The 11,359-nt window shown below is 46.7% G+C and overlaps 2 protein-coding genes across 3 annotated transcripts; one reads left to right on the top strand and one right to left on the bottom strand.

The window, feature by feature from the left end:
* Positions 1-2,974: 2,974 nt before the first annotated feature.
* Positions 2,975-5,792, top strand: LOC131286093 (serine/threonine-protein kinase stk11). 2 transcript variants are annotated; one of them, XM_058314959.1, is made up of 6 exons: positions 2,975-3,579; positions 3,643-4,005; positions 4,085-4,221; positions 4,299-4,484; positions 4,573-4,736; positions 4,822-5,792. In XM_058314959.1, exons 1-6 carry the CDS (start codon positions 3,061-3,063, stop codon positions 5,160-5,162), a joined length of 1,710 nt encoding a protein of 569 aa, XP_058170942.1. In that variant the 5' UTR covers positions 2,975-3,060; the 3' UTR covers positions 5,163-5,792. The 2 variants fall into 2 exon arrangements, with proteins under 2 accessions (XP_058170942.1, XP_058170941.1); XM_058314958.1 differs by having other exon boundaries at positions 4,819-5,792.
* Positions 5,793-7,718: 1,926 nt separating this feature from the next.
* On the bottom strand, positions 7,719-10,977 carry LOC131285028 (integrator complex subunit 5). The gene is made up of 4 exons (XM_058313889.1): positions 10,727-10,977; positions 10,047-10,650; positions 8,172-9,973; positions 7,719-8,108 (listed from the first exon to the last, which is right to left on the bottom strand). Exons 1-4 carry the CDS (start codon positions 10,934-10,936, stop codon positions 7,719-7,721), a joined length of 3,006 nt encoding a protein of 1,001 aa, XP_058169872.1. The 5' UTR covers positions 10,937-10,977.
* Between the last annotated feature and the right edge of the window lie 382 nt (positions 10,978-11,359).

The following is an 11,359-nucleotide window of genomic DNA, read 5'->3' as shown; positions in this document are numbered from 1 at the left end:
GATTTGCTAAATTAGCTAAATGTTAGAAGAGAGACTTTTATCGTATCAAGGACTTACATCTATTTCTATGACTAAAGGAAAAAAAACAAATGGCTAGCTTTTGTTACGTGTATTGCTAATCTTTGTGCCTGCTAACGTGGGGTAACTGATGTTAACTATCGCTTTTAGATGCTCAAATTCGGAAGGGAACCCTTACAGATCCCGAAAGCGTATGGTTCATTCCAATGTGCTACATCCTTCCCTCTTCGTATGCTACATCCTCGCGTAGGAATAATTACTTTTCAAATTGCAAACAATTGGGACTCCGTAGTCCTTGGAATATTGTATCAACACAAATTTAACAATTACCCTCCGTACTAAACTGCAACAAACACAGTCCACCTCCAACTCACAACTCAGAAACAGGGTATACCCAAAAAACTACAAAACCGACGATAAATATGTCTTCTTTTTATGCCCTTTCTGTCCACCAAATGTGTGTGAATTCAACCCATACCTACTTAGGAAACCTACTAACCATGGCGGCGTGGGAAGCTGAGTTGCTGCAGAAGCTCACGGTGGCCGGGCGACCGGCCACCCGACATCCGTTTTGGAAGCGAAAGTTTAAATTCAAATGAGGCTGTTTGTAAGATGCAGTTTTTAGGTTAGGTGGGAATACGAAAATACTTTCATGTATCGGTGTGTAGTGTGGTCCATAGAGGTTAGTTTTCGATTCAACAGGCAATAGATGTACCGTAAATTCCCACACATAGTGCAGACACTACGGTCAATTTTTTAATATAATTTATTTTGTACTATGGACTCCGTTATGGAAAGTATAGTTGATTGTGTATAATTTAAAAATGAGAAAAACACATTGTATTTAATACAATACATAACAAGGCATTTGTCCATTGGAGCTTCTTGCTACTTATAATATTTATGTTCACATTAGCCCCTTGCTTGGACGTTAGATTAGTATCAACTCAAAGAGTGATTTATGTCGAGCGACATAACGTTCTTATTTATCTTTGATACATCATACACTGGCTAATAGCCAACATTGAAGTGCACCCATTTGAACGTAATTGTCTAGGGTAAAAAAGTTACTGGATCTCTTCGATAGCGATTGGAATTCAAAGCATAGGCTTTGGCAACACGAATCAAACTAAAATCAGCAAGACTTATGTAGAACGAATGAACACTACGAGGCAGCTGGAAATGCACAGAACAATACATCACAAATCAGCTACTACTTATACTTACCAAAAAGTTCGTCCAAAACGAACGATTGATTGCGCACCGTTGAAATTGAATCTCCCATTGTGCATAGCATCGCTTTCGTTCGTTAGTCGTTTGGGTCGTTTTAGCAAGCAAATTGATTGTAACGGTGTTATTAGTGATAAAGTATGAACCAACATAAGTAACGGTCTACCAGTGCGGGCGTGTTTTGCCCGCGCCGGAGATTTCTCACCATTTTTTAACCACATTTAGCCAATTGTAGGGAAATATCATCCTTTTAAAACTCATAACACACCGGCCAAGGCAAGTGAGGCTCCTCATTGATATACACACCCTGTCGTCACATACATTTAAAGATCGAGATCTGTGGGAAATAAGCAGCGGCGAAAGAAAGTGGTTCCAATTCCGTGGGGTGACTGTGGAAATTGGCAAGAGTACACTTTTGAGCACCTTAGTAATATCGAGACAGCTTACGAAGAACATTATTTTCCAACTCAACCGTCAATCTCAAAGCAAACACAAGAATCTGATAGCAAAATGCATCGACAGTGTTGTTTTTTATTAACTTTGGAAAATTTCTTTGTTATTAAAAGCACAGATTTTATGTCGTTTAGATGGATAACAATGGTTACAAATTACATCACTTATCGTACTAGGAGTGGAATGACGAGGATCGCTGCACGGTGATTTGAGGGATTTAACAATAAAATAGACCTTATACAATGAATAATTTGTTTGTTTGTACATAAACTATCGAAAGAAACCGTATAAACGTTGGCATGATAGTTTTTTACTTAATTTACTGCGTTTAAGAATAACTATAATCCAAAAACAACATGAACATTTATCGCAGCTAACTTTAATTTGCCTTATTCATTGAAGCTAACTGACGGTTTGAATAGAGTCACATGTAGTCAAATAAATTGTGTCCGTTCCTGCAGGGGTCATCATTTTATTTCAGTGTGGTCTAGTGGTTGGAATGGATCGGAGTTAACCCGATGGACCAAATCCATTGATAAGCTCCATGCTGCGTGTGGCAAGTATTACAAACTCTTTATCCACTCATGGCTTCTTCAAAAACCATTCATTTTGAGGAATGTCATATTTTTCTTGCATGATGAACCCTTCTGAAGCATGAGGAGCTAATCATACTTAAATTGAAATCGGATTGAAGACCTTCCTGTCGAGATCGGCTTCAACCATTCGCTCCAGCTTCGGCATCCCACCTCTAGTACAAAGTAAAGAACAACAAAAAAAGAAAATGTCAATTAGTTTGTGATTTTTTGGAAACAAAATAAGGAAAAGTGATAATATTCTGGTGTTTTAGGGCAGCCTATCGGTAAGATCCACCTACAGCCTAACGCCGTCTCATCTCTAACCCGTCCTGCTATCAAGACGGTCCTCTGTCGCGCGCACGGAGCAAACATGAGTGTTTAGAGGAGCTGTGTGACCCACCAGCGCAAGCAAGGACATTGCCTTTCGCAGTGGTTACACCACTCGGCAGGGCGTGAATTCTGAACCTTATTTACCGAGACTGTTGCATCTGCTTCTGCTGTCCAGCTGCTGTTCGTTCTACATGACCAGCCCTGAGGTGCATCGGGGCCTTTCGTTACGTCGCAGCACGGCCGAACCGTTTTCGGTTGTCCCTGGTTGGTTTCGATGTGATTGTTTGCAACACCGTTTCTAACGTCCTCCACAACCCATTGTCCTCAGCAGTGTGTCACATTTCACGCTCGGTTGAAAAGATCCCGCTTCAGTCATCTGGTGCCCTCGGGTTCACAAGGCACGACCGACCTGTGAACCACCTTACCTGCAGCTGGCCTGCACACGGTGAAAGCAATGAGCACCAGCTTTGCTCCGGAAATACCGTACTCGAACGATGGAGCCAACAACCACGCAAAGTCGACGAACGCAACTAACAACAATAACAATGGATCGTGCGTCAGCGCCATCGACGACGAGGATGGTCAGGGTCGGGCGGAGCAGGGCGAGGACCGGTACGCATTCGCCTGCGACGATCCGCCGTCGGACACAGTAACGAAGGCGGCGATGAACGGGGCCACCTCGGACAGCCTGGAAGACCTGGAGGACGTTTACAAAACGTGCAACAGCCAGTCGGTGGTCGAGTGGATCAACGATGACGACGAGTTGGAGCGTTTGGACCTACCGACGATGCCGCTCGACCCAACCAATACCGTGTTCAATCGGGTGGACAGCTCGGACATTATCTACCAGGAGAAGAAGAAAAAGTGCAAGCTTGTCGGCAAGTACGTCATGGGGGATGTGCTCGGTGAGGGAAGCTACGGCAAGGTAAAAGAGGTGCTCGATTCCGAAACGCTTAGTCGACTGGCAGTGAAGGTAGGGGACGCATCATAAACAGGAAAACCCTTTCTACAAACCACTCGTTCCGTCTCCTCGCAGATACTAACCAAAAGGAAACTACGACGCATTCCAAACGGTGAGCAAAATGTTCGGCGGGAAATCAAACTGCTCCGCACGCTCCAGCACCGGAACGTGATCGAGCTGCTGGACGTGCTGTACAACGAGCAGAAGCAGAAGATGTATCTCATCATGGAGTACTGTGTCGGTGGGCTGCAGGAGATGCTCGATTCGGTTCCGCAGAAACGGCTGCCGATACACCAGGCGCACGGCTACTTCGTGCAGCTGCTGGACGGGCTGGAGTATCTGCACGGCCGGGGGATCATCCACAAGGACATCAAGCCGGGCAATTTGTTGCTGACACTCGATCATACGCTTAAAATATCGGACTTTGGTGTAGCCGAAGTAAGCCGTAGTTCCTTTGTCCTTCGGTGTGGGAGGAAAGGTTCCCGCGTTTGATATTCTAATTCGCTTATCCCCACAGGCGCTGGATACATTTGCACCGACGGACGAATGCACGACCGGCCAAGGATCACCTGCCTTCCAGCCGCCGGAGATTGCGAACGGACATGAGGTATTCTCAGGATTTAAAGTCGATATCTGGAGCACGGGCGTAACACTGTAAGTGGTAGGCCTTTGAAGCACCTCGTCTGTCTTGTTACAAATCTCCCTTTGCTTGCGTTTCATATCACCAACAGATACAATATAACAACCGGACTGTATCCTTTCGAAGGTGATAATATTTATAAACTATTAGAAAACATAGGTAAATGTGAGTGGACGCCGCCCGACTGGCTGGAACCACGGTTGGCCGATTTGCTGGTGAACATTCTTCGGGCGGATCCGTCGCAACGTTTCACGTTACAGCAGATCCGGGCTCATGAGTATGTTTTCTGTATCAGAATTTTTTTGATAAATTACCCCTTTGTGGTAAGAACAAAATAATGTTCTAATCTCGTGTTTATGTTGTAGATGGTTCCAGTTCGCACCGGATGCCACCAGTCCACTCGTCCCGATACCACCGTTAAAAGGCGATTGGCAGAGATGTTCCACAGTGTTGCCTTACTTGATCGCGCATCACTACGAGAGTGATCGTGACATGCCGCCAGTGTACTACACGGAACACGATATTAATGGTAACGAATGAACGCTGGTGCAGGTTTACATCATACGATTCCGGTTGGCTAATATTATTGGTATTCTTCCTTCCCTTCATAGAAGAGATGGCCCGACAACGGTACGACCCACAGGAAGGCCTTTACGATCGCCACTACCTTGCCCCGACGCTGGATTCGCTCTCGTTTCACTCGGAAGACGATCAATCGAGGTATGGTGGTGGTGGTGGTGCCAGCGGCTACCCACCGCACACCAGCAGCACCAGTGGCCGTACGGTGACCGAAAAGCGCCCCTCGAGAAGCTTTTCCCTTTCGCCGAAGGCAAGCCTGAAGCACGCGGTCGGCAGTTGCCCTGCCAGCACCGGAAATAGCGGCACCAAGCGGCGATCGCGCAAGACCGTCTCGTGCATATCGTGGCGAAAATGGCCTCATTGCCGTCAGTCGTGAATTGTCGTTGTGTACAGCAGTAGGAACAGGAACTGGCAAACAGAAAAAGAAAAAAGAAACGAGCTAATCAAGTTGCGCGTGGAATTCATTACTCAGGTTTCCGTAAGCACTCGCTGCCGACGAGCTGCCAAGCAAGCACATTCATTAGGAAGTAACCCCTTGTACAGAGACGTGGGCTCACTTTGAAGTCGAAACGGTCGATTTTGTTTTCTTTCGGTTTTAATTGTTTCGTTCTGTTTTAAAATTTGCGAGACGCGTTGACGAACACTGAACGTAAACGAACCGCTGTGTTCCGATTTGGCTTGTGTCCTTGGATAGTAGATAATTAGGGAAATATTATTTTATTCACTCACCCTCTATTTTGATGCATTATAACCATTTTGTTTTTGTTTTGTTTGTTTGTTGCCCTCACAAGCCACTTGATCAGTTGGTTCACGACCGGTCTTTTCGGTTTCGTAACATGCCAAGTTGATAATAAATACCTATACCCTTCGACTCCACTAGAAACAAGCCTATGCGTGCAAAACAAACCACCTATCTACATTAGTCAGACACACCAAAATTACATTTACATTCAGTTAGTGAAATGAGGGAAAAGCACTCGCTACGCTAAGGACGAGCCACTAGTGCAGCCACTGAAGCAAACACCCGGATCGATCCGGCCTTAGACAATTTCCATTCGGTAAGCTGAACCGCGCTAGATTGGAGAACGAATATTCCATACGCTTTTTTTGCAACTGCTGACCACGCTTGTTCGCTAGATTAACTAGAATAGCTTCACTATCCGCGCCTGGTCGTTTGTCCTCGCAGACAATGCCAATGTTAGCGGTGTCCCAGGCAATGCTTGTCGATGTCGAAAGGAGAGAAACAGGAAACACAATGGCGCATACTCATATAGTTGTCCTAGTCACGTTGCTAGGGCGGGGAGAGCAACTCGATCGTCGATCGGATGCAATATCCGGCAGTGTGTTTTCTTATGCGCTTGGAGTTCGAACACCATTACACCACGATTTGAACGGATGCGATCCCGCCCAGGAAATGGTCTTCTAGGCATTTTACCAGAAACAAAAAATCAAAAAGGAATAACGTTCATCCACACCTGGTGGGGTTGTTGGTCAAAACCGCACGACACGCCGTTCGCTCGGTCGGCGTTGTTGTTGCCGTTGTGAGAATCTGCACGGTCACACGGCATCAATCAGTCTTCCTCTTGCCATAACACGGTAGTCATGCGACGGCTAGTAATCATGATCATAGGACTACGTACACACCTGAGCAAATGTATAAAGGTGGATGGCTTTAACGAATCAAATCAAGTACCCACAACCCGCTAGGCCCGATAGGCACGTGTTAGATTCGCGCGGCGGTACACATTATTGAAGACATGCAGTGTTTATCGTATACATATATATACTACAGATTGTATAGGCAAGCAAAACATGGGCAGATTGTGAGTTTTAGTAATTTAGAAGAGAAAACATTAAACGGGGTGGTGTAACATTAACACAATTGAAAGAAGCGGGACGTAGTAGTAAAACGCTAAAGGGGTATAAAATGCAACCGTTGTTAGCGCTAAGCATGGTTAAGTGAGTGGAGAAAAAGAGATAGAAATACATAATTTTGTAATTTATGGAACCAGAAAACAAGTCACGCTAAAATAAAATCAATTGTTCGTGTATAAAAAAAGGCAGAGGCCTTATTTGCTCTTTTACCTTTGTTTAAATTTAATCGAGTACAGGGAAGGTTGCCGACCCCTGTGCTAGATGAGAAATCGCTTCAAGCACCCTTTTTGTTTTTTCTTCATCAAAGAACTCTACGAAAATCTCGCTTGATCCATTTCAATTGTACAGTCTTTGAAACAAAGTCTTCCAATGGATGTGCCAAATAAGGTACTGAAAATAAATTAATTTTTTTGTTAATAAAATTTGCAAGCAAAATATAATTGTCCATCTCTTTACCCAAGGAACATTTGACGGTTCAACGAGGTGAAACAAGAATACCCCGTCCGAGGCGTCCTTTCACATTGGCTAGAGCTGCAGCTCCGGAAAAAGCGCCACAACGTAAAATGCCGCAGGCTCCCGAAACCATTCCAGGCAAGGTGCATGCCTCAGGAAACATACAAACTTATTTAAAAAGAAAAGCGTTGATGTCTCAGGATTCAGCCAGTACCGTTACCACTATCAGAGATGAACCCAATCAACCCCTGCAAACGGAACCAATGGACCCGAGCAACATAGAAATAGAACTGGCGTATTATAAGCATGAGGCCATCAACCTACAGCGCACCGTAGATGAATTGTTGAACGAGCTGGGTGAGCGCGAGAGAAAGGTGCAAGAACTTACCAAAAAGCTGGGCGCAATAAAATATCTAACGCGTGGCCATTTGCAACCCAGTGGAACGTAGGACGTAGGAAGAAGTCGGAAAATGGATTCAACCGTTTGCGTTTGACAACAATAATGCCAATTAGTTTGTAATATATAAAGGATCAAACATTATTTTTTTGCATTTTAATTGTACTGTTTTCAGAAAGTATTTCACATCTACAGTGTCGCCACGTTCTAGTCAATTAAAAGCACCGGTCCGGGATGGGGTGTTGTATTTGGACCCAGCACCAACGGTCCAAGGGGCGCCCCCTTGTGTCCTTGGTCTCCGTTAGAAGGGCCTGGTGGGCATCCTCCAACACCACCACCACCGTTAAAACCTTGTGGTTGGTTGATGGCTTGTGGATTTCGCAACTCCGGGCCGACAAACATTTGATAATACAGGTGGCCAACTTTGGTCAGCTTCTTTTGCATCGTGTTCCGAAGGGCGTTCGTGTACTGTACCGGTGGGCGGGAGGTGAGCGGATCGCGCCAATGGAACCCGGTTGGGTCACAGACAAACAGCACCGGCGATGGGACATGATCTTTCATGTAGTTCCAAACACACTCCTTGAGCACGTAAGCGATCTACAATGGGGTGAGAAAAAAAGCTATATATTTTCGGAAGGATTGGGTTTGGCTTACACTTACCTCCGGGCCATCCAGATATTCCAGTACGATGTGCAGGTAGCTAAGGGGCGGTGGAAGCAGCTGCGCCAGTGCCATCAGTTCCAGCAGCTTAGTCGTCACGTACATTAGATCCGCCTTTTGACCTTCCTTTGTTTCGGCCGTTTTCGAACGCCACTGGTGCAGGGCCGACGCACAAAGCGCCCTCAGCAATACCGAGCAATAGCAGAGCGATGGGCGGTAGCAAGCGACGAGCCCCAGTATGGACCAGAGTATAGGTGCGTGCCGGAATGTTCGTCGAATCTGAAGATCCCGTTCCATCGTCACCTTAGTGAACTCCTCCTCTGGCCACGGTAACCCATTGTACATCACATCGGGCGAAACGAGCTCCACCAGAAGCAAGGAAACGTAGCTGAACCCATCGATCGTCGCCTGATGATCGTTAACGTCTTGGCAGCACGCTACGATCGCGTTCAGCAACTGGTTCTGCATCGCCGAGCCGGGCCCGGCGGCTCTTTTAATCGGTACTTTCGGTCCCTGGCCAATAACGCCCGCGTGCAGCACGGTCGCTCTCGACGCGTTCAGTGCGATGCCTTGCTTTTGGTTCAGTTTTATCAACAAGTCGTCCAGTTTGTCGAAACAGTACGCGTCCGTTTCCGACTGCGAGCCAAACAAGGCGCCATGCATGAACAGAGCACCTTCGAGCAGTTCACGTAAGGCCGCCGTTCGGGCGGCCTTCCGGTGGCCACAGTGTTTCGATAGGAGCAAGTAAACACGATCGAGCGATTCGTCGAGCGCTTCTGATTCGCTAAAGGTACCGTTTAGTCCACCAGGGGGACCACTCGAAAGCTGTAGACAGTAGAAAAAGTACTTCACCAGCAGTTGAGATAGTTTGAGCGTTTCGGCCGTACCGATGGATGCCGTCCTGCCAATGTCCAGACACTCGATCAGACGAACGGTTTCATGTATAAGGTCATGAATCGTTTTTTCCCCGGTTGTATCACCGTTATCGCTTCCAATGGAGCAGGTAGGTACATTACGAGCCCTCTTTGCCGATTGTGTTCCCTCCAGGGATTGCTCTATTCCGTTGGTCGATCCCACCGTCGACGGTTCGTCGTGCGCCCGTTCCTGGCCCATAAATGTCTCCCAAATCTTCAGCAACCGATCGAGCAGTTCCTGCACAGTACCGATACAGTTTACCTTCCGCAGCGGACTTGCGGCCGCACGTTCCTGCCTCAACAATGTCACCATGTTGTGGATGATGTTCCAGTTTTCAACCCTTTTACCGGGTGCCAGCAGTATTTTCTCGAAGGCCGTCTCGAAAGCTGGCTTTGCCCGGGGCACTTCCGCCGTACCGACCGGGCCACCCAGCAGACGGACGAGTGCGTTTAGTTGAGGTTTGGTCCCGCTAGCGTCACCCGCCGCCGACGCGGACAGTAGGTACACGATTGATTGGTGGAACACAGAGTTTGATTTGAAGCTAGCTAGTAAAATTAACCGTACCGCCACTTGCTGCTGGTACGGCGAGTCGGAGATGCACGCTTGCCACAGCGCATCACGCGAACCATCACGGATAATGTCCTCCAGCATTGGGGAGGTATGCTTTTCGAGCACGACCATTTCCAACTCCACAAACATCATTTCCAGCAGCTCCTGGCACCAGCCGTATTTGGTGGAAAGTTTTGCGACGATCAGCGTGACTTCGATGGCGTTTTTCTTCAATTTTAGAAGCTGACCAGCTGCCAGATGGAGCGCGAACGTAAGGCTAAAATTTCCGGGCCACTTTTCCGGCGTAACCTTCATTGATGATAGCCGATTTTCGGCATCTGTGGAAGGATGAAAGAATTTTGATTTAATTGCTCACACGTTTTCTGATGCCTTCAATTGGCAGGTACTCACGGAGTTCCAAAAATACCGCCACCAAGGCCTGCGATATCGTTTCAGAGGATTTCGCCAACAGCAACAGGTAGGGAACAACACGTTCTCCCATACTATCCAGTTCCAGTATCGATTTGATCGCGAACTGCAGATCGTTTTCGTGGGCCATCCCAAGATAGCTCAGTATCTCTACCTCAGACTCGGACGCCTGAACTCCTGAGAACCGCGTCAAGCCCACGCTCAGCATACTGGAGATTGCCTTCAGCGGGAAGCATCCACCAAGCCGTGCAACAACCCAGTCGAAGTGGGGCGAGTGCGTTCCGTAGATAGTCAGCAGCTCTCCGATGCAGCCGTCCACTTCAGCTTCGTTCAGTTTCTCCAGGCAGAGGGCACTGAGGCTCACAAGGTAACGGACGGTGGTGCAACCGAGCCACAAATTGCACGCACCGCGAATGTCTGGCGGCCGGCGTCGGCCGTGCTTTTTGCAGATATCTCCCAGCAATTGCATACACCAAGATGAGATTAGCGGACACCAGGCAGACGGACCTTCGGTGACCAACAGTTCCAGTGCTTCGTGTATTTCGTGCACCGCGTCATCATCCGCCGACGGATCGGACACATTTTTCTACCGGCAAACAAACAAACGGTATCGTTTAATACATTTTCGCATTGAGATTCCCCTACCCTTCACTAGTTCTTACCTCCGCAACCAGCATGTACCCCTTGACAGCATTATTAAAAACGAGCGTAAAATACTCGAACACCGCATCCCGGGTTGACGGAAGATCCTCCAGCAGGTGTAAGGCGCTCTTCACCAACGCACCCGTGTCCTTCGGGGGAATGCCTTTGTACAGCAGGGACACGCTGTTTACGAAGAATTGCAGCTCCGCTAGAACAGGTTGTTTAATCATGGCTTCTAGCTACGAAATAAATCACAATCAGGAAGCATTAAACCAAGAAATCCCCCGGATCGGCAAACCGTGTTTTGTGTTGTTGTGTTTACGAGGCAAATTCAGAATTGATGTCAAAGCTGTCATAACATTTTCATGATAAACAAGGTTACTTGAACAAAGCTTCATAGACCTTAGTTATGATTTGAAATAATAGTTGCAATAGCAAATTCACCGTAATAAATTAATAGTTTGTCAACCGATTTTTTCAATTGATCCAAGCTGATAAATAATTTTTTGAACAAGTTTTTATTCTTTCAGGTATTGGAAAAAATCTTCTGCCTGTGTGATAGAGATAAACGAAACTTTACAGGTGAATCCTCTGAACTAAGTTTCACAGTTATGTTTTGTGCATGTAACATTTATCAATCGTTCCTAGTTCAA

This window comes from Anopheles ziemanni, chromosome 3 (genome assembly GCF_943734765.1).
Source record: "Anopheles ziemanni chromosome 3, idAnoZiCoDA_A2_x.2, whole genome shotgun sequence".
Classification (NCBI taxonomy): Eukaryota; Metazoa; Arthropoda; class Insecta; order Diptera; family Culicidae; genus Anopheles; species Anopheles ziemanni.
This window is presented reverse-complemented; position numbering and strand designations above follow the sequence as displayed.

Bases quoted from the DNA above. Each gene is read 5' to 3' on its own strand.
- LOC131286093 (XM_058314958.1), top strand. From the start codon at position 3,061: ATGAGCACCAGCTTTGCTCCGGAAATACCGTACTCGAACGATGGAGCC. The intron at 4,006-4,084 runs GTAAGCCGTAGT...TTATCCCCACAG, and splicing joins CGGACTTTGGTGTAGCCGAA to GCGCTGGATACATTTGCACC. The intron at 4,737-4,818 runs GTAACGAATGAA...TTCCCTTCATAG, and splicing joins CACGGAACACGATATTAATG to AAGAGATGGCCCGACAACGG.
- LOC131285028 (XM_058313889.1), bottom strand. From the start codon at position 10,936: ATGATTAAACAACCTGTTCTAGCGGAGCTGCAATTCTTCGTAAACAGC. The intron at 10,651-10,726 runs GTAAGAACTAGT...GTTTGCCGGTAG, and splicing joins GGTACATGCTGGTTGCGGAG to AAAAATGTGTCCGATCCGTC. The intron at 8,109-8,171 runs GTAAGTGTAAGC...ACCCCATTGTAG, and splicing joins AATATCTGGATGGCCCGGAG to ATCGCTTACGTGCTCAAGGA.